The sequence below is a fragment of the Notechis scutatus genome, chromosome Z, assembly GCF_049901735.1.
Source record: "Notechis scutatus isolate UNSWTSFEM ecotype Mainland chromosome Z, rNotScu1.2, whole genome shotgun sequence".
Lineage (NCBI taxonomy): Eukaryota > Metazoa > Chordata > Lepidosauria > Squamata > Elapidae > Notechis > Notechis scutatus.
Window position 1 is genome coordinate 62799107 of NC_142025.1, and position 23833 is coordinate 62822939.

Consider the following 23833-nt stretch of genomic DNA (forward strand, 5'->3'; position numbering starts at 1 on the left):
AGCAAAGAGAGTAGGCAGAAATGGAAGTTCCTGCACTAAAACATTAGGTTAAAAGTTACTCATTCAAACTTCTCCCTACTGCTCAGTCCAGCGCAAGCCAATCACCAGGTGTTGAGTTGCTGTGACAACTTTAGGCTGGGAAGGTGATAAGGTGTTCTCAAGCACCATTCTCTCATCTTCTTTGGAGCTGAGACAAAACAAATGGCCCAAGCCCTCCTCCCTAGCCCAGGAAGATACATCAAAGTAAAGAAAGAACAAAGCAGGTGACAGGTTATAAAAATACCAAAGGCTTCCTCCTTCTGCCAGAATGGCAGAGTCCTAATAGGGATCTATGGGAACCTGACAGTAACTTTGGTGTCAGTTTTAAGACAAGGAGGGCAATCTTTTGGTAACCAGGAGCTATAATTTTTTCCTTGAGGGTTCATGGACCATAATAGGCAAAGTTAACTTAATTGTAACTTGCACTGATCAGAACAAGTTTCTCTTAAGTTTTATTTTATTGACTAATTCACAATATTTCAGCATATTATAGTCCTGGATGGGGTATAACAAAGTCAAAACAAGTCAATAAAAATAATATATGAATAGTAAAAGTCATTAACAAACAACACATAGTTTTATTTGTGAAATGTTTTTGTTTTATAAAAATATACATCAAGTTTATAGTAGGATTTGAGAAACTTAATTTTCATGTTCCTTGTCTGAAAATGGGGGATTTTGGCACTTATGATCAAGGGATTCTGGATATTGTGACATATAGTGCAAGGTCAATGTTATATTGGGAGCAGAAACAACATGCAGTGCAGCATTGTTTACAAAATTATTTTAGGAACTTTCAGTCTGACTCAGACAATTTTGATAATTCTGTTCAATCAATAAAACAATGAGATTCATCTTGTTCTGGACATAATTCATGCATTGTGGATTGCATTCAGCTTTGTGTCAATCTAATCAACTTGCATCTTATAACAGCTGTTTGAAGGAATCTTCTGAGAAGCTCCATATTAATATCATCTGGGATCTTTACAATGCATAAATTAGCCTCCATTGCCATCCAGGAAAGGCCAAATGTAAGCACTGCCTTGAATTTCAGCTGTTAAGCACTTGAGCATGGAAATGTTACATATAAACTCTCTGGATTCCTTGTAAGATTGTGTTCAACTCTAGGCTTGTTCTAAAATAAAATAAAGCACTTATTTCTTCTTGCTATTCATATACTAGATGGCATCTGGACTTCCTCTTTCCCAAATTTGAAAACCTTTTTTTGCCTAATAAAGCTAATAATGTCCATTCTTGGTTGGTGAAACAGTCCAAATAGATTTGTTGCCATGCAAAATACAGCCTATTCATCAAAGTGGGTTTTAAAGGAATATTAAAACCTGTGTAGGATGATTCATCTCTTCCTTGGTTTTATGTGTTATAGGTGTGATTGATGGTATTAGTGATTGATGAAACATTGAATTACAGTTTGAAAACTGAACAGAGTTTTTGAGTTCTGGTTGCAATTAGAATAATTGCAGACATAGCATTATTTATAGCAAACCATCCTATCCAGATTCCTTCTACATAGATAAGGATCACAACTCCAAAATTCACAAGCATGTGAATTGGGGGGGGGGGGCTCCTTCCCATGGTAGCTCTTGCTTTGAGAGTTCTTTCCCTGCAATCTTACCGTTTGAGATTTCCACAGTGATGTTGGGTGGAGTCACACAGTGGTGGGATTCATTTTTTTTTACTACCAGTTCTGTGGGTGTAGCTTGGTGGTCATGGCAGGGGAAGGATACTGTAAAATCTCCAGTCAGAAGTGGTATTTGCTGGTTCTCCAAACTACTCAAAATTTCCGCTACCGGTTCTCCAGAACTGGTCAGAACCTGCTGAATACCATCTCTGTAGCCATAGTGAACAGCAATCATATTATGGAGATACAATCATCACTCCATTTCATGCAAATAGATGTTTCACACTTCCAAATAAAATTGTTTTAGGACTGGCTATAATCATCAAATAAAAATTGATCCCCCTTCCCTAGCATTTTTATAGGTACAATTTTCACTTTGCTTTTACTGCAATCAATTCATGTATTTAAACAAGGAGTATCTTTCTGGCAGTAGAAATTGGCGGCAAAAATAGTTTTTGTTTCGTTATATTTTCTTATAGGTCACGAAAAAGTATGAGTTTTAACAGCAACTATAGCAGATGAATAATAAGTTAAATATCAAGATGTCCAAAAAATGGTGTACAAAGTTACAGGGTGTGCTTTGTGATCTGTCTTTAGGTTGCTCAGGACAAAGGGAACTGCTCTTTTCAGAATAACTCAACACCATGTGTCATTCCTCAGGAAAAGGAGAACATTTTTCACACAATATTTGCCTTTTTTACCAAGTCTGGGAGGAAAGTGCTGGTAAGAAATTCTTATCACTTTGAACAGTTTGAAAGCCAACAGCTTCTTTCTAAAACACAATATATGTATATATTTTCCACTGCTTCTAAATAAGCTGTGCTCCTTGAGTACATGGAACAACTTTAAACTAGCAAATGATAATTTAGATTAGTATCTTTTCCACCCCAGTTGTGTGGGGGAAATATTCAAAATATTCCATTTATTGGAAATGGAAAAACACTAGCCACATATCTATCAAGATAATAATCAGTTATATAAAAAAACTTAAAATGTATGAATATATAAGTAATAAGGAGAAGAGTACAGCAGAGGATGAGATGGTTAGATAGTATCATTGACACAATGAACATGAATTTTGGCAAATTCCAGGGGATAGAAGGGCCTAGTGTGCTATTGTCCATGAGGTTGCGAAGACGTGATTTAGTGACTGAACAAAAATTTAAGCAATAATGCTTTCATACTTTTTCAGTTGAAGTCTTAATTTTAAATTGTAGGAAGCAGTTTCAGCCCTCTAAGGTAGACCAAATCAGGAAACCAATTCTATAACAAGACTAGAACTATAATCTTCTTCTATATATAAAAAAATGGCTATGTGTGTGTATGTTCCAGCATAACTCTGGAACACCTCAAGCAATTTCAACTAAACATGGTAGACAGATGACTTAACCTCTGGAAAAAAAAATACTCTGGGGGTAAGACATCCCTAACACGCCTCCAGGGGAAGGTGCACGTTAAAATGGCTGTACAGCACAGTGGTGTTGCCATGGTAATGGCTTCACAATACTCCACAAGGGGGCTCCCTCTGATAAGGGGGATTTGTTCTTACAAAAAACAAGGGGGATCCCTCTGGTAAGGAGCCCTCAGCTTCAAGCAAAGAGGGCAAGTTGTCAGGGGAGGTGCCTGGTAATGCAGATAATCACCTCAAAGGCTGTTCCCTGTAGAATTTTTTCAAGGCCAGAGCAATTAGGTCACTAATTCTCACCACAATGGTTGAGGTAACAGGGCCAGGCCCAAGATGCCTCCAAGGAAATGTCAGGTGACAGGCCAAGTGCAATCAATGGCTACAAAAATGAAACACCAGCATAGACAAGAAACTCCTGAGGAAAGGAATTGAAGACTTGCGGTGCTGCTTGAGAGAGCTAGAACTTCAGAGACAGTACAACAGCATGAGGCCTGACTAAAGGATAAGAGAGATAGAGCTACTACATGTAGAGCTTCAGAGACAGTACAACAACGTGAGTCCCTACTACAGGATAAGAGAAATAGAGCTGCTACATCTAGACATTCAGAAACAGTACAACACCATGAGGCATGACTACACTATAGGAGAGATAGAGCTGTTATATCTAGAGCTTCCTTTATAATTTGTATATTCTACTTATACTTTTAAAACCCTGCAAATAAAGTTACTTTGATTTGACACTATAGATATAATTCATTCCTTTTCCTGTCTAATACAGGATTGGGATAAATAAATACCCAGGCAATGCCAGGTTATCAGCTAATTTATTATAAAGTAACAGAATCCTGCAAATTGATTTTGTGCTTTTGGGACCCTCCCTCTTATACTAATTGAATCAAGGAGGAGTCAGCCTGAAAAAAACAATTATTATCTCTGTTCCCAAGGCTTTTAAGGAATGCTTCTGTCATTTTTATTTAGGTAACAGTTTCTGTATGTTTGCTTCAAGGCCACCTTCCTAGCTCTCTGCAATCATTAATTAGAAAAGTATACCTATTAGGTGAGACTTGACACTTGCTTAAAATATGAGAATTTTTTTTGGTGGATGTCAAATTACATGATGAATGTTGAAACACCCAATAATGAATCAAGTTAACATGATGGGAAAATTTGTCTGGGATGACAGAGTGGGTAAGAATAAAAAAAAAATGGTTCCCATTAAAATTGAAGTTCTGCAGTTTAAATCTGGGCATTACTACTTTTCTGAACTTATTGGAGAAAGAAAAAAAGAGTTATTGATTGGGAGTAGGATGTAGAAGGGATTGATTCCAGGCCCAGTCTTTTGTTTCCCCCAAAAATGTTATCTGTGGAAAAACTGTTGCACATGTCTTATGCAAACTTATGCAAAGGCTCTCCTAGCCATGACTGCTGCTTGCTTTTTGAGAAGGAGTCTTGAGTCTAGAAGAATCCGCAAGTTGCACGTAGAGTCTGTCTGGGGCAGTCCTCGATCCCAAAGCTTTTTTAATTAGATACATCATTTATTTAATTTTTTTTTCTGTTAATGAATTGTAGTGCCAAACTATTTCTCTTTTCCTACTGTAACGGCTGGTTGTAGAATGCAGTAACAATATTTGAATTCAGGATATGCAGGAAAATCTGCATCATATTAAGGAATAATGAGAAGGAACATGTAGTATGACAATTCATTCAGTGACATTCTCTACGAAGTACATACAATAATGTGTGCATTAGGAGAAAAGCGCACAAAACAATGCAAATTTGTAACCAGTTTATAAACAAAGTTAGAAATGATGGTGAAACATGATAGAATAAACCAAAAGTAGGAAAAATGAGAATGTAATCAATCTTGAAAGATTTGCTGAAGACAGATAGCTGAACAAGGTTTATTGATTATCTATCCATTCTCCCCCCCCCACCTTTGTTCATTTGCTTTTATTTACTTGTTATCCTTTAGGACTGTGAAAGACCAGGCTGCTTAATTATAAGGTGTAATTTAAGTTCGCTAGCAAAAGCTGAATCGCGTAGCATAGATGTGCAAATGCTTTTGAATACAGAGATATTAAAGAAGGTGAGCATCATTTCTTACACTATAATGTTGCATTTTCTGTACATAATTCACCTTGGAGTTGGATTTAAACTTGGATTACTGCTTTATCCTATCAGAAGGAATTGTTGTTGTTGTTTGAGCAATCTCAGAGGGAGGAAAAGAAAGGGGAAAAAATTATGCAAGCTATTATGTTTTCCATCTTTCAAGATGCTACAAAAGAGCAAATCAAATAATCCCCAAAGTTAGATTTTGGATTTCAGTATAACCCCATCAATATAAATGATAGACTGAAATGTAAGTAATATATAATATATAAAATGTAAGTGATAAGCTCAAAACTGATTCATACACTTTTAAATGCTGATAGAATTGAGTACAGATTTTTCTGATATTTTACTACTGTCAACACTGGGTAAAATAAGGTCTTAGCCTACTATGCTAAGCTTGATTTGCCTTGCTGAATGCTCAGTGTGTGTTGCACTGGAATGATATGATGTAATTAATAAAAGTGTTAGGAATGTATTGTTGCCTAACACCAGCTATTTTCATTAAATTAGTTGAGCTGCTTAATTATATGAGCTGTGCCAATGTTTAGTTTGAAGTCACAGAGTAAAATAATTCTCTTGAACTTTGTTGCCCTGATATACATAAGAGGAGGAAATTATATTTCCATTTCTAAATTGTCATTTTTCCCCTAAAAAATGATGTATGACTCTAACATCACTCCACCAGAAGATGTGTAATTTTAAAGTACAGTAAGAATTACTTTAAAAGGTAATTGCTGGGCCATTTGTGTTAAAGCTCTTTTCAAAAACAATTACAGTGGAAAAATATCTAGACTTGTTATTCTATACAATGTTAGGATTTATTTTAATCATAAAATATTTAATGTAATATATAAGCACATTTTAGTAATTATATATAAATATCTGCTTCTAGTTATGATGCAGCAATAATTCAGCTGAAGATGTTCTTTGCTGGTGATATTTGGCAGTATCTTACTTTTTTTAAATGTGAGAATAGTGCTTTTCAACTTTCACATCTAACTTTGATGTATTTTTAAATGCCCATGATTAAGAGCCTTTGAGAACTGTGTGTTTGAAAATGTTCCTTAATTCTCCTTATTTTTCAATCTGTAGGATACCTCATCAGTGATTCAGTTTGTAACACGAGCAAAAGTGAGAGTGGACCCAAGCAACCGGGCAATTGAAGTACCTAATGTGAATTCTGAACATGCAACAGTAAGTGGAAGAATCTAAAGAAGAAGAATCGTTTGTTTTAATTTAATGCATTAATGAAGTGTATTAAATGATCCAGCATTTAGCAAGGAATTTGTGGTCAGGCCAAAGAAATAGAAGGAGCATGCCTTTCATTAAATGTATTAGCATTGATATTGCTGCCACAAAATCCTCTTGTGTTTTTTCTTGCTGTGATAAGTCTAGAAGCGAATGATTGTCATTGGGATGTTTGCGCACTAGATCAGTTTTTTTAAGACAGAACAATGCATATTTATTAAGCACATATCTGTATTAACAAGGTAAATCACACCACGCTCACTCTGGGCTTTTTTATTCATTAGGTCTTTAGAAAATCTACTTTGCATCCAGATAGCAGAGATGATAATGTGAAATACATAAGCTATGTATTCATCAGTTTGGACAAGGCTTTTGCTATGTTGGAAGAGAAGCCACCCATGAGGACAATCCTGAGATAAGGAGGAGACCTCAGAGGTTGCATATTCCATGTGGATCACTTGAACCCACTTAGCCCCGTCCAAAATGTTGTCATTGCAGGTTATGAGAAGCACCTTAGTATGAGAAGGTGTCCCTCTGATGTAGAAAGACCCAACATTATTTTTTTCTGTTTAAACATTTTATTAAATTATAGACTAAAATACAAAAGCAAATAAGAAGACACAGTGGGAGGGAGAAGGGAAAGAGAAGTGAGAGAGAATGGGGGAAAAACAGAAAAGTGTTGACTTCCAACTCTCTCTGTTGCACTAAAGTAAAACATTAACATCAAACCACAGCTTTTTATTTTTTCCATAATAATATAAACTGGCCACTTCTATAAAAAACAAATAAATCTAATTGGTAAAACACAAAATCAAAGTTTCATTTTTCCCCCACCTGAAGCACAAAGTCCAGAAGCAGTCTCCACATGGCAACAAAAGTACTTACATGGCAACAGAAGTACTCAGAAATGGTGTAGGGTCTCCCGCTTGGGTGGGGGGTTGGACTAGATGACCTACAAGGTCCCTTCCAACTCTGATTATCTGTATCTGTATATTCTTTTCTTTAATCAAAACAGTCAATTTACCCATTTCTGCCAACTCCATCAGTTTTTGTAGTCTTTCATCCATGGTGGGAATTGAAATGTCCTTCCATTTTTGTGCATACAAAAATGCTGCTGTCTTGCTGCTGTCAACATATATAAGATCAAAGTTCCATTTTCTTTTTCTCCAACTCTTTTTCCATTAAGCCCAAAATAAAAGCTTCTGGTTTCATTTTTATCTTTGCTTTAAGAATTTTCTGTATTAAAATATGAATCTTGGGCTTTCTGCCAAAAAGACAACTAAGAGACAATGTGAGGACTGTTTTGAATATTATTGAATATTTACAGTATCATAATGAGAAATGGGCAGCCTTACTATTTCTAGATACAGAGAAAGCCTTTAAAAATTTTAATTGGGCTTTTATGTTTAAAGTGCTAGAAGAAATGGACTTTGGAAATAACTTTATTCAAGGGATCAAAGCAGTTTATATATCACAGAAAGCCAAAATTATCATTAATGGTGATTTAACTAATTTGTGTGAAATTCAAAAGGGTACAAGACAAGGATTCCCCTTGTCCCCTCTGCTGTTCATCTTGATATTGGAAGTTTTGAATGGAGATATTAGGCAAGATGAAAATATAAGGAGTATAAGTATCAAGAAAGAAGTTTATAAATTGAGGGCATTTCCTGATAATCTGGTTATATTCTTGCAAGACCCAAAAGATAATATAGAATATTTGATGAGGAAATTAAATGAGATTGGGGCTACAGCAGGTTTTAAAATAAAGAGAAAACAACAATGCCATCTCAGGACAGTGATATATTGACTAAAAAGTTGGGTTTTAGGGTCGAGAAAAAGGTGAAATACTTAGGGGTTTTATTGATAAATATAAATATAAAATTGCTTCAAACTAACTATGTCCCTCTCTGGAGGGATATTAAAAAGGTTTTACAAAGATGGGACAAACTGCATTTATCACTATTGGGTAGAATTTCTAAAATTAAGATGGACATCTAACCAAAGATGCTTTTTTTATTCCACACATTACCAATACTCACAACTGATAATCCATTTAAACAATGGCAGAGGGATATTTCTAAGTTAATATGGCAAGGGAAAAAACTAAGAATTAGATACAAGCTATTGCAAGATACAAGGAAAGAAGGGTTGGGTTTATCAGATTTAAAATTGTATTTTGATTCATGCTGTCTGACCTGGTTAAAAGAGTGGGTGAACCTCCAGAATAAGAGGTTGCTTGAATTAGAGGGCCATAGATTTGGAGGGCACGGTTATTTATGATATGATAAAGTTAAAGTTAATGTTGATTTTATAATCACTTTGCTAGATTATAGGGGGCGTGCATAAGTGCACCAACGTGCCTACCGTCCCTGTCCTATTGTTTCTTTTATATATATATTTATTTTTCTTATATGTATCCATGTATTCATAACTATGTTTTTACTTATACCTATTATCTTATAAGCAATTGACAAATAAGAAAATAAAAAATAAAAAAAAATAGATGTGTCATACTAAGAGTTTGGAATAACCATAAAACAAGATTCTCTATGAAGTTGACTTTTTGGGGGTTTTTTGGGGAAGCTTTTTTAAAAAAAATAAGTGGTGGTGAAGCCAGACTGGTGGATGTATGGTAAAATCTTATCTTCAACTCTACACTAAAGTCGAGGGAAGAACCTTCACTAAAGTCGAGGGAAGAACTCAAATTAGATGGTTATGTTTGCCATTGGTTTGCATATTAACAACTGAAAGAAAGATTTAAATTAGATAAAAAGAGTTATGGGTTTGATTTAGTTAAAAATGAATTGGAAATCTTACTGTGTGGTAGTAATGAATATATTATTGCTAAGATTCATAAAATGTTACTGAAATTAAATTTGGAAAGTGAACATGTAAAACTTTATATGATTCAGTGGGCAAGGAATTTTGCATATAATGTGAAGTTTAAATAATGGGAAATATGTGAACAAAAGGTTTAAAATGTACACTAAACTATAATTTAAAAGAAAACTTTTATAAGATGATATATTGCTGGTATTTAACACTGGATAAGTTATCTAGGATGTTTAAAGGTATTTTAAATGAATGTTGCAAGTGTAAAATTAAAGAAGGAACTTTTGATAATTCATGTGGACATATGATAAAACAAAGAAATTTTGGAGCTAGTTCAGCTTCTAACTGTAGATTTTGTTGAGTAATATGTACAATTCCTCAAGATGAGGCTGAAACTTCTAAAGCATATTTTAGGAAATATAGATTTATCTTTTACTGGAAGTTCAGTTCATATAAAAGTTCATAAATGTCAACAACGTAATTCAATGAAGATTTATTTGGAAGTAAACCCAACTATAGTCAGTGAGGCTTCCTCCTTGGTAAGTACATATTAGGATTGCAGCATTAATAGTTTAAATAACCTAGTAAACTGTGAGCTGCAGCAATGGCTCAATTATTTGAATTATCTCTGGATAACTATTTCAAACAAATTATTGGAACAACCAGTTTAATTCATGAAAAATTGGTCAAAAAATTATGGGTTTAGTTCAGGGCTGTTTATAATGCAATTCAGGCATCCCTCATTCCAGATTTGGTTTAATAAGAACTGTGTTCAGACTATGATAATTTGAGTTTATAGAAAAGCCAGTTTTATAATGATTTTCTTTTTCATTATTTTTTCTTTTATTGAAGAAGGAATATGAAAAGCTTCCTAGGATATAAAAAGTAAAATGACTCATCAGTGAAATCGACAGTGCTCCAACAAGTAGTAGCAAAAAAGTATGATAATCTCTTCTGCAGGGATGGGATGCTACCGGTTTGGCCCGGTTTTATAGAACCTGTAGCTCTGAAGAACAGCAGACACTGAACCAGTTTGGCGTCTGCTGTTCTGTTTGGCCCAGCCGCCCCACCCAGGCTCTTGGCTGTCCTTTATTTCCTACTTTTTCAACCTCAGCTACTTTGCGTGGCACAGCTGAGGTTGAAAAAGCAGGAAAGAAGAGGAGTTTGAAACGCTGTGCACCGGCACTCAGCGCTTGTCAGCTGTCCAGGTGGCATAGCTGAGGTTTTTGGGAAATGGTCTACACACACGCACAAAAACGCACTCTCACCAGGGGTGGGATTCTACCTGGAGAACCAGCAAATCGCGCCACTGTCTAGCCCCGCCCCATACACTCACTCCTTATCTGGCATGCGCACCATCAAACTTGCCTGCTAAGTTGCTATTTTTCCTCCCCCCCCCAACCATTAGCTGTTCTGCTGTGCTGGGAGATTTAGATTAGCTCGAAAGCAGGAAATCTTTGGGTTTCTTGCTTTCTAGCTAATCTAAAAGCAGAGCTGAACCTTGCTTAGGACTGAAAAAACACCTAGCAGCATGAACGTCTAGAAAAAATATTTTGGCAACTTACTCAGTGTTTCTTCTGGTAGTGATTCTCCTTCCCCTCCATCTTTATTTAATTCCTACCCTAATTGGCTCCCTGTCTCAAAATTAGAAATCAAGGTCTCAGTTGAAAAGCAGCAGACAGCAGGTAAACGTATAAAGTTACCCCAAAAATTTTTTCTACTATAGGGAATGAGATAAATGGATAATTGGAAAAGAATGGACAAAAGATACAAGTATAATGATTTAAATTAAGATGAAATAAATAAAATAGAATTAAGAAGAGTGGAAAGCGGGGAGAAGTTATAATGAACATATAGAATGGTAAATAAGATAGGTAATGGTATATATGATGAGCATAAATTTAATTGAAGTCCATATAAAGAGAGGTAATCCGGGGCCAAGCTACTTTTTAAAAAGAAGTTTTGTCATTTTTTCCAGCCATGTGTGTATTTTAATGCAGTATCTTTTAGCTTCTGCATATATCCATCACATATGGTAATATGATCCAGGTTTCTGATGACATTTCCAACAATTTGCTGATTTATCCTTGAACATCTTTGATAATCTTGCTGGGGGTAAATGCCACCTGTAAAAAACATCTTATACAAATTCTCTTTATATGCTGTTGACATTGTTAGTTTATAGTTTATAGTCCATAATTTCTGCCATTTTTCTAGATCTTTTCTAGATCATATACAAAATTCCCCCCCCCAAGTAATCATTGTTTCTTGTTCTTCTTTTAATTTCACTCCTAGTAAATAACCATATAATTTTTTAATCATCCTCTCCTCAGTACTGTTAAGATTTTATCTAATTCAGTAAGTTCTTTGTAAAACCCTTCTGTCTTATTATCTTTATCATATCTAGAGTGTATTTCCACATATGAATACCAATTCATCTTTATCTCTTGTTCATCCAATTCTTGCTTTGTTTTGAGTTCACCCTTTTCATTTAAATTTTCACTATATTTAATTATGTATTCCATTTTGAAAACAATTGGATACGCAAATGCCTCTATTGTTGATAACCAGACTGGTATTTTCATGTAACGTTGTTTCCTTATTTTCTCCCATGTTGACAATAAAGCATCTCGAATATAATGTCTCCTAAAATACCCATGTACTTTGCTTTCCTTATACCATAAAAATACATGCCACCTCAATTGTAAATCATGACCTTCCAGTGTTAACAATCTAGTATTTCTCAAAATGACCCATTCTTTCACCCACATCAGTGTAACTGTCTGGTAGTATAATTCCCAATTGGAATTATAGTCCAAAACCTCCTCTCATTCTAGCATTCTGTAACAATTTTAATTTAATTCTTGTCTTCTTTCCCTGCCATATATATTTCAACATTATTTTGTTTAAGTCCTCAAAATATTCTTTCCCTAATTTAATTGAAATTGTCTGAAACAAATATAATATCCTTGGTAGTACATTCATTTTGATTGTAGATATTCTCCCTATTAGAGATCATTGTAGATTTTCCCATTTTTTTCAAAATCTGTCGCAATTTGTTGTTTTAATTTATAATAATTATCTTCTTTTAATGTTCTGCATCTTGTTGTCAACTGTTTTCCCAACTATTTCACTTTGTTTGTGATCTGGATATTCAATCTGTCTGTCAATTGCTTCCTTTGTTTTTCCATCATATTCTTAACTAAAATCTTACTTTTATCTTTATTTATTTTTAATCCTGCCACCTGTCCATATTCTTCAATCTTTTCTATCAATTTAGATGATGTTTCCAATGGTTCTTCCAATATAAAGACCGGATCATCTGCAAATGCTTGTAATTTATATACCTCCTTTTTAATTTTCATCCCCTTTATTTCTTTGTTTTTTCTAATATTTCTGTTTAATACTTCCAAAGTCAATACAAATAGCAATGGCGACAGAGGACATCCTTGTCTAGTTCCTTTTTAATATTAATATTATCTTTTAAGTCTTTCTGCCATTATTGAGGTGAATATTTTGTAATCTGCATTCAGCAGAGTTTTTAATTTGTTGTAAGTCGGTATCTTCTTTTGGTATAAGAGTAATATAAGCCTCTGTCCATGAATTAGGTATTTTGGTTTTTGACAAAACCTCATTCATTACTTCAAGCATTGTAGTGTTGAAAGATTCCTGCAAAGTCTTATAGAATTCTACTGGTAGCCAATCTGGGCCCAGAGCCTTCCCAGTGTTTTGTCTATTTATTGCCTCTGTCAGTTCCATCATTGTTATTTTTCCTCCTATGATCTTAGTTTCCTCAGGTATTTGGGGCAGCTCTGCTTTTTGCAAATATTGCTTAACTTTTCCTTCTTCAGTGTTCTCTTGATCATATAATTTCTCATAGTACTTTTGTACTATCTCTTTTTTTTCTTCATTTCCATTACAAACCATTCCATGCTCATCTATTAATTGTATTATCTTTTTCATCTCTCTCTCCTTTTTCAATTTATATGCCAGCCATCTACCTGGTTTGTTTGTATTTTTGAAGAAGTTCTGTTTAGCTCTCCTGATTTTTTTGTGCTAGTTCCTCTTTTCCATCAATCCCATTTTATGTTTAACTATTTCCACTTGACTTTTAACATCCTTCTTTTGTAGATATTTTTGTAGTTCTTTCTCCAGTTTCTTGTAGTTGTCCTCTAATATTTGTTGTGTTTGTCTTTTTTTTAATATTCCTTCTCATGTAATTTATAATCAGACCTCTAGTGTAGGCCTTCATGGTATCCCATACATTTTGTAATGAAGTTTCCTCCTTTTTGTTTTCTTTAAAGAAAGAAACAGTTCTTTTCCCATATTTTGTATACATTCTTTTTCCCTCAAAACTGAATTGTTTAAAGTCCATCTAGATCTTTTCTTTTGTCCCTGCCATTTGACCCATATTGGGTTATGGTCCACCCAAGTACTTGTTTCTATATTTACTTCTTGTGTGTTGGAGATTAATTCTGTTGACATCCAAATCATATCTATTCTTGACCATGATAAATGTCTATTAGAGTAAAATGTATATGTATTAGCATTCATTTCTCTCCAAATATCTTGAATGCTTAATTCCTCTACCATCTTGAAGAAGGGTTTCAGAAGTGTCTTTCTATTTTGTTTATTAACTTTCTGTGTTTTATAGTCCAACTTTGTGTCCACTATCACACTAAAGTCTCCCAAAATACATATATTATCATATTCCAATTCTATTTTCTTATGCAATTTTTTATAAAATTCTTCTTGTTTCTCGTTTGGTGCATAAATTGCTACTAAAAGCATCTTTAGATTATTATCAATTATTTCCACCATCAATATTCATCCTTCTTCGTCTGTAAAAATTAATTTAGCTTTGGTTGTATTCTTAATATATAGAGCTACTCCTCTTTTATTTTGTTGTACCAATGAGGCGTATAGATTCCAATTCTGGGATAATTCAATACTTGGACATGTTGTTTTTTTAATATGAACTTCTTGCAGGCAGATTATATCTAATTATATTTTTTCTAGTTTAAGAAATGTTTTTTCCTTTTGATAGCCGAATTCAATCCATTTGTATTTATTGTAATCAATTTCTTTTCCTCCATTTTTATACTTTATATGTAAGGTTTATTGCTCTTGTTGCTCTTTGCTCTCTTGCTTCTTTTAGTTCCACCCTTCCACCTGCTGCTCCCTCTTCTCGTATCTTTCCTCTCTTTTTTCTTTATCTCTTACTTCAACCATCTCCTCTTGGAGTTTAACTATTTCCTCATCTCATATTCCGTCTTCTTTTTTTCCTCTAAAATATTCACCATAAAATAATTCTGCTTTCTCTATTGAGTCCTCGCTCTTGCCATGTAAATATTAAACCTTCTGGAATCAATCATCTATAGTTCACTCCCTTAATTAAAATTTTCATCAAGAATTGGTATTCTCTTCTTAAATCTCTCACTTTTCTCGGTACTTGTTTTAGGACTGCGATCTCCTTTCCTTTATATTACAATGGGTCACCCCTTGCATTCTGTAATATTTGTGTTTTGATTGCTTTCTTAGTGAATCTTACATGGACTTCTCTGGGTAATTTGTTTTTCATAGCATATCTTGTATACACTTGGAACACTTCATCTATTCCATCCATCATTTTTTCTTTGGATATCTTCCAGGCTCCTGCCAGCACTTCTATCATTATTTCTGCAAGGTTTTCTCCTTTTTCTTCCTCAATAGTTTGAAATCTGAAATAAAAATCTGCTCTGTCCATCTCCCAGGCAAGCATTCCTTTTCCTTTGTCTTGTTCAACTACTATTAGCCTGTTATCAATTTCTCCAACTTTTTTCTCTGTCTGGTCTCCTTTTGCTTCTATTTTTTCAAATATTTTTTCATTCTTCATCATTATTTGTTGTATATTCTCTACTTTCTCATCCATTTTCCCTGTTCTCTCTTCTATTCTTTCCATTCTATTTTCCAAACGTTTCCCTTGTTCTTGTACTGTTTGCATTATCATTTGTAATTTTTCATTTGCATTATCATTTGTATCTTTTCCTTCTCCCTCTCTCTCTTTTTCATGCTGCCACATGGTGTGAATTGACCTCTGATCAGCTGGGCTTAGGGAGGAGGAGGTAGGAATTGAAGAGCCTGTAGCTGCTGTTTTCCTCATCTCTAGTTGGTTGTCCTCGATAGATATCTGTTAGCAATGCCAGGACCAATTTTCTTCAGGTTCTTCTCTACCTTAATCCAATTGTAAATGAGAAGAAAAAGTAAAAGAGGAAAAAATGAAGGAAAGAAAACAAGTTTTAAAAAAACCAATTTTTTCATCCCAGGGAGCCAAACAATCAAAAATATAAAATCCTCTAATAGTAATCCAAGAAAAAGGAGAAAAAGCAGCAATGATAATAAAAAAGTAATCCATAGATAGTTTTAAAAGGGAAAAGAGAAAAGGCAAAAGAAAAAAAAATCATATTCCAACAATGAGGCTAAAGTCAAATTGTTAGTTTAGAAGAAGCAAAAACAAAAAACAAACAAGGCCTAGAATGAGTGCCAGCCATTAAAAGAAAATTCAGTTGTAATTTAAAAATAAGTCACAAAACAAATCACTATGCACTATGCACAAATCACAGCCACTATGCAATGTTCAAGGCATCACAATTAAAATTTTAACAAGATATAATCCAAGATCACAGTAGTCTTTTCTCTTCCAACTTCAATTTCCAACTGTTTAAGTTGTTTTACAAGAAAAGCATCTGTAAAAACAATTGTTTTTTTCCTATTTTTTTATTTCAATCTACATATAATAACAATATATTAACAGTGTGGCATCAATATACATCTCTCATTGCATTATATTCATATTCATTCATACTTCAATATTTATTTTCAACCTTACTCTCTCCAAATGCCTCCCACCATATCAATTAAATGCCTACCACCATATCAATGCCATTATTCAATTTTCTCCCTGTTTTCCTTTTTTTTTTTTAATGAAAAATTCTCACTTGGCAAGCAGTGTGGTTCCAGGTTTCACATCTCAATACAAACATGACCATAGTTATCTATTCATTTTATTTGTTTAATTTCATATTGCATCATCCTTGTCATTATTAAATATTAAGCTTATCTTATCCAATCCCAATTCATGTTCTCCTATCTTATTTTACAATATTATCTAAAATTCTCATCACAATTCTATGTTCATTTATTCAATTCCAAATCCTAATATATCTCCTTCCATTTTTCTTAGTATATTTTCATATCTTATTTTACAATGTTATCTAAAATTCTCATCTCCTTTCTATTATCATTTCTCATATTATTATTTTTTTCTGTCACATTTGTCATTTTATCAGTCCTTATCTGTAAATATAGTTGTCCCCTCTAGTTAATAATTCGAGCTAACCACCTTCATTCTTCCTTAATATCAATCTCCCTATCTAGTATAAAACATATTTTAAATAAATAAATAAAATATATTTTTAAATAAAATATATTTTTCTCAGATTCTGCATTATATTTTCTCTATTAATCATCTGTACATTACAAAATACTATTTTCAATATATTCTTATGCATCCCAACATATTACCTTGCGGAATCCCCTTCCTTATCCCTTTTTTTTCGCCCATTCTCTCTCACTCTTTGAACAATGTACCTTCTTTTCATCCTTGTTTGTTTCCTGTTCCTCTTTATTTTCTGGTCCTTTCTCTTAATTCCCCTTTTCCCCATTCTTATTCCCCTCCTTTTCTCATTCCAGTTATTAAACTTTTCTGTCTCTTTCTTTTGATTTTTCCTTTGTACTTCCTTTTTTGCTTTTCTCTTCTCTCTTTAACCATTTTCCGAACCATTCTCCCTTTTATCATCCCATCAGACCACAAATGTTTAATTCTAATTCCTCCCCCCCCCCGCTTAAATAATTGTTGTTCGTTTTGTTCTTCTAAGTTGGTTTCTTCTTTATAGAACTCCTCCCCCTCTGGTTTATTGTGTTCTTGTGTATGCTGAGTCACCATTTCTAATTTCTGTAATACATAATTATACATTTCAAGTTTGATTTTTATTATGTCCCTTGTGTCTTGCATATCCGATCTTATGTCTTGTGAGTCCAGTCTTATATCAACAAGTAGCTCCTCCATTATATCTTCTCCTTTTTTCTTTTTCTTTCCTCTTCCTTAATAGTTGAAATCCTCTTCTTTGATAGATATATTCAATCCCAGAGTCCAGTATCTTATTTCAGCCAATATCTTTTGAGTTTATTTTCAACAATTCATACTCTTGAGTCTTTATTCCAAATCTTCTAATTGGCCTCCCAACTGTTTCCCAAGTTACTGGGTGGTTCTATGACAATAATAAAGTTCCTTTTATTTTCTTTCAAGTTTGAAGATCTAAACTCTCAAAAAGACCAGACACTCGCTTTAAAACAGACTAAAGTTTTCCTGTACCATCAGGTGGCACTCTTGAGTCTTTTTCTTTTTAACTTTCTTTATTGACTATAATATTTTTATTAAGTTTGCTAATTTCAATCATTAGCTATTCTTTTCAACACACTCAATTTCAGCATTTAGTTATGCCTTTTAAGTGCCCACAGTTCAATATATGTCCAGTTTAATTTTTAATCCTTTGTTGTGTTAATGTATTTTCCTTTAAATTTCTCCTTCAAATTAGTCCAATAGAATAATCAAATCCAAATTTAAAAACCAATTTCTTTCTCACTTTCTCTGGTCACCGCTTCCACACACTTTTCTCCAAAATAGCCCTTTAATTTGATACCGGGGTACCTCAAAAATGATGTCTTTTGCCTGGTTCACACTCTGCTTGCTACTTCTCTCTCCAGCACAAAACTTAGTTTCCCGGAGTGTTCTTCGTCTTCGTGGTGACCACCACTGCAGCTTGCCTTTGGGAGGGATTTTCCTCAACCCTCCAGGTGGTTTCCCCCTTTTCACCACCCCACCAGGGTGGCTCTGGTCCCAATCGGGACCCTCCAGCAAGTGAGCTCAGGCGAAACCACGCACGATCACGGATTCGCACCGACTCCGACGAGGAACAAACCAGAAGTCCCCCTGTTAAAACAATTCTTATTCAGTGCTCAACTCTCTGTCTTCTCTTAATGTAAACAGCTTGTGATTTTTAAAAAAATTCTCAGCAATTTGTTTTTTCAGTCCCTTCAGAAATTTTTTAAAACCCTCTAGGTGGCAGTGTTGCTTTGTTCTATTTTACATTCACTACCTTGCTATATTGTAGTCAAAAAAGTTTCTAATAAAAGATTCCCTTTTAAAATAGGGAAGAAAAAAAAGGAAAAATTCCAAATCTATCTTTAAATGTTAAGAATTGTCTTCTTTAATTGTTATTATAGAATCCAGTCCAGTTAAGAGTTTAGTTCTTGTTAAAATACAGCAAAATAATTCTAATTTTAACAGTTTAAAACATATTCACATTCGCTGCTATCCATCTCCATTCTCCTGTGCAGGGCAACAAAAGACGATCAGCTGGAACTCGGGAGAGAATAGATGGGGGCAGGACCAGTCAGAGGTGGTATTTGCTGGTTCTCTGAACTACTCAAAATTTCCGCTACCGGTTCTCCAGAACTGGTCAGAACCTGCTGAATACCACCTCTAGAAGGGAGGGAGAAGCATGAGCTTTCTTAGTGGGTCAGGAAGGCCTTGAGGGCCTCTTCTATCACTAGGCACCCCGCCCCCCCATGGCCTTCTCCACTCTGAGATACCTCATGTGCATGTTGGGATTCTTGAATTGTGAGCTCTTAGGAAAGTATACTCTCCTTGTATGTTGCAAACAGCTATTTCCAGTGAGGAAAACAGGACAAAGCAAATGGGAAAAATATTTTCCTTTGCTATATTTCCAGTCTGAATTAGACCATGGCAGAGTCCCTACAGGAGAGCCCTTTTAAGGATTATGTATTAATAGAAAAGCAACTAATTTATCTCTGTTCTTAAACGCTAAAGCTACTGCACATAAAAAACAGAGGAGCTCTGATAAACTGTCAGAGCCATCATTTTGACAGTTTTGTTATACTGTAGTCTGCAGATGCCCCCATGAAATGCAAGTATGGGATAAACTGGGCCTGGTTTGTTCTCAGTTTTATAAGTGCCCACAAACTACTAGCAAAAGTGACATTTGATCACAAGGCAATGAATGTTTCTCCTTTTGCATTTTCTCCTTTTCCATCCCAAGAAGGGACAGGAAAGAAAAAGGAAAAAAAGGGGGAAGAGAGCAAGGAAGAAAAAAGGAAGGAAAGAAGGGAAGAAATGAGAATTAAGAGAGAAGGAGAAAGAAAGGAAGGAACGAAGGAGATTATAATGAGAGAGAGTGAGGGTCTGAGGGAAGTCCTACCTTAACACTTGGCCACCAGCAACCCTGCTGCCTTTTGCCATCCCTTTGTCCCCTCCTTTGACCTCTACTGGTGGTCTCCCATCTTACTACTTGAGGATGCTTTGGTTACAAAGCTGTGTCTCCTTGTAAGGAGATGGAATGGGCCTCCCTCTAACCCACACAATTTGCCTCCTGAACAAACCATGAGCAACCTAGCCAAGGAGAGCAAGCACAGCAGCAGTGGGAGCTGGCCATACCCATCATGCCCACACCCACCATGGCCATGCCCATCCAGGCCACACCCACCCAGACCCCCTGAAGTCATCCACAATCCTGGTGCGGCCCTCAATGAAATTGAGTTTGACACCCCTGCTATAGTCGATCCAGCTTGGTGCATCTAGACATTGTATTTTGGTCGACTGCCAAGTCTTACCCTTAATCTTCACCCCTCTCTAATCCTACTAGTCAACTAATCTCTTTCTGAGTTGCCTTGATTGTAGTCTCTAATCTCATTTTTAGGAGAAGGGTATTATGCTGCATTTTTTGATTGTATAGCCAAGCATTTCCAGGATGACATCGGCTGCGGAGTGTGTGTATGTCAGTATATATAGTTCATGAACTGGAATAGACATGGCAACAGGCCAGCCAATGGGGACTGTTTGGATACTGAAACATAGTATTTGTTTTGTATGGGGCTATAAGAGACAGTTGGAGTCTGGGCGTGGCTTTGACTTTCTGAACTGTGTATAAAAGTTGGTTTGTCCTCTGTAACCTAGGCCTCTGTAAATCTAGGCTTCTGGGCCTCTGTATCTCTACTCTGTAAATGAATTGCTTCTGTGAGTACTGCTTCTGTGTTCCTGAATGTGTATGCTGACTTCTGCTGTATGGTATTGTATAAAGAAGTTTCTTATGTGATAGAATCCTGCAGAATAATTTACTTTTGTGCTGGTTTGATGTGCTGCAAAAATTCTGACAAGTGGCCCAGAGCACGCAGTACGACTGAACTGAAATTAAGCTGAAGGACTGCCTGTATTATAGTAAAAGAGAACAAGGCAGAGAAAGATTGCAGGATGGCTGTTGAATTCAGAAAGAGCTCTGCCTCATTTGGGACAGTCTTATCTGAAAACTGACAGCAGTGTGTGGCCGGTATAAATAAGAGAAAAGCAAAAAGGATATGTAAAAAAATGGACTTTGCTAAGGAGGGTCACTGGAAGACAAATTTGGCCTGACAGTGGTACTTTTGACTTTAAAACTCTAAAAGCACTTAGATCCTGAATTAAGCCCAGCCAAATACCTTACTGGTACTGCTAGGCCGAGTTAGCAAGAACCAAAGACTTAACTGCAGGGAAAAATCATGCTAAAGTACAAACCCATTCCCTAGAAGGTAAAACTGAGGCAAGAATTATTGCTCCCCTATTGAGCAAACCTGTACGGGTAGAACAAGGGGCCAACTGGAATATGTCCTAACCCATACGCTTTTCTCTGCCTCAGATCTCGTTATTTGGGAAAAAGACACTCCAACATTTAGGCAGACCCTCAAATGGTAATCCGAACCCTGAAATCAATAATAGAGAGACAAAACCCATTGTGGGAAGACATGAATCAGTTGCCGCAGGTTTTCTTGACTAGCTGTTTGAAAAAACAGACCAAATAGCTAAGCAACCAATTATCCTGTGGCAAGCTGCCCCAGCACTATTTGCCTGACCAGTACATCGCCCTGATTGGGATTACAATGATACCAATCATTGGATAAGAGGGCAAAAAGTAATATAATGGAAGTCCTAGAAGAAATAGGAAAAAAACCTCTAAACTGGTCAGAATTTCAAAAGACAACCCAGACGGACAAGGAAAATCCCAACACCTTTTGGGTTCATCTCTCAGAGGCAGCCATAACATATGCACACTTAGACTTGAACTGCCAAAAAGATCAAAGGATTTTAGCCTCAGTCTTTGTCAACCAGTCCACTAGTAACATCAAGGAACACTTTCACCACATAGTGTCTAATTGGTCTACCTTGGAAATAGCAGAGCTGCACAAGATTGCAAACTTTGTCTATGACCAAAGGGATAAATTAAGAGAGGAGAAAAAAGAGAAAAAAAGAGGATAGAGACATGAGGAGCTAAAAATCTTTGCTGCCATGCATAATAATGCTAGGCAAATATCACGCCGGACCACTGGTAACTGACGGGAATGCTGGCAATGTGATAGGGCAGGACGGCCCCAAGATAGGTGCCCACACTGCTATCGCTGTGGGGAATTTAGGCATTTTAGCCAGAACTGTAGGAAGAACTTCGCTTGCAACTGATGTTCAGGACCGCTTAGAAGCTCTATGCTAGACAATAACACCTTCTCCCATAGCGAGCAGAGGAATAATCATCACCAGGAGCTGCCTAGAGCTCTTTTCCTGTGAAACAACCCATTCCATTGCAATGAACACAGGGATAGTAACAGACCCCAATGGGATCAGGGAAGGGAAATGCACCTTTTTCTTGACTAAAAAATGAAAACACTGAATTCACAGCCACCTTCAATGGGCTTGCAATTCCCCAAAGGAATGGCCCTGAAGGAAAAACTATTGTTTCCCTAACGATAGGAGGGAAAAATATGACTGCTTAGTCACCAGAGCCACATCCTCATTAATTACAGAGCCCCTGTATAAAGATTCAGTGGTTCAAGGCGCTTGGGACAATATTATAGGAGTCAGAGGAAAAATCATTCCTGTAGAATTCACTCATGAAATAAAGGTAGAATTAGGATTATAGTCATCAAATCACTCTTTTACTGTTTGTCCCCAGTCCCCACTCTCCCTCTAAGTAAGGGACTTCCTATGCAAAATAGGAGCCACCATAAAATGTGGGGAAAAGGGTCTTACATTGAACATTCCAGGGAAAGGTACCTATATGCTTGTTACAAACAGCATGGTACTTCGTGCGGATCTGAAAATCCTGCCATCTTCCCTGTGGGGCTGGGACGCAACAGAAGTGGGACTATATTAAAGGAGTGACCCCAGTCACAATTCAAGTAAAGAACGTACCACTTCCTTGTGTTCCCCAATATAAAATTCCAGCTGAAACTTCTTAGGAAATTAATAAAGGGAGTTCTTAGGAAATGTACCTCTCTCTGCAATATCCCCATTTTTCCAGTAAAGAAAGTAAAGATCAATAATTTTCAGATTTGTTCATGACTTAAGTCTTGTGAACAGTCATGTGATCCCACACGCTCCAGTAGTGCCAAATCCTGCAACTATAATAATCAAAGTCTCAGCTTCGGCTATGTATTTTACAGTCATAGACCTGTGTTCAACCTTCTTTAGCATCCCGGTAGACCAGGCATCCCAATAACTCTTTGCCTTCACCTGGGAAGACGAACAGTATACATGGACTCACTTGCCACAAAGCTATACCAAGCCTAGGAACACTGGTTCTTACTGCCACTTGCCTTCCTGAATCAATAAACGAGATCTGGCTTTCATGCAGCTTGCTTCGCATCCTTATGCTGCACGTCCTCCCAGCTGGGAAATTTCAACCTAGTGAAAGGGAAAGGCTTTACCTTTCAACAGAGGTTTGGCTGCAATTGAGAAGTGTGCATGTGAGTGCATCAGCATGCAATATTGTACAATTATCTAGAAAAGTATACAGGGCCAAGCTGCAGCCACAAGCAAGTGTGGAGGAGCATTTGTTGCACATGGAGACTTTATTCATTGAGCTGGAACAGCATGGGATAAAGATTCCTGAATCTCAAAAGTTGCTGTTGGTGTTAAACAGTCTTGATGAAACATGGAGCATTGTTTCAGCTGTTTTTGAATGCAAACCAGAGCAGGACTTAAGAATGGAGGCTCTAAAAGCTTATTTGATTTCAGAGAAAAATAAGCACCATTTTAGAAAAAGACACGAGGAGAAATTCTTGACGTGGGGATGCAAGGAGCAGAGAGAGAAAAGCAACAGGCAAGATGTCCGCAGAGATCAGAAAACAGCTCAGCAAAGATTTTCTACAAAGAGAGCAACAGGACAGCAGTGTTTCACCTGTGGGGATAAGTCTCATTTGAAGAAAGACTGCAGAGAAAAGATACAACAGATGGACAGGCTGTTGCAAAAGGCTGTTTGCAACAGGGTGTTGCAAAAGTTGGCTATTGTAAAAGCAGGGACAAATGATAATAGACAGTGGGGCTAGTCAAGCAATTGTTAATAATTGTAAATTGTTTTTCAGAATGGATCCAGCTGGAGGTGATGCAATGGCCTTGGCAAATAGCCAGGCTAAAG

General features: G+C 36.0%; 1 protein-coding gene across 4 annotated transcripts in view; it reads left to right on the top strand.

Annotated features, from left to right (window-relative positions):
* Nucleotides 1-23833, top strand: part of ITGA9 (integrin subunit alpha 9) — a 588311-nt gene that overhangs the window by 400201 nt on the left and 164277 nt on the right. For 3 of the 4 annotated variants that reach the window (XM_087946920.1, XM_087946922.1, XM_087946921.1), the window contains exons 24-26: nucleotides 2276-2401; nucleotides 5056-5169; nucleotides 6288-6389. In XM_087946920.1, coding sequence (XP_087803046.1) covers nucleotides 2276-2401; nucleotides 5056-5169; nucleotides 6288-6389 — 342 coding nt within the window. The remainder of the gene's footprint in view (nucleotides 1-2275; nucleotides 2402-5055; nucleotides 5170-6287; nucleotides 6390-23833) is intronic. The other variant, XM_087946923.1, reaches the window with a different exon arrangement.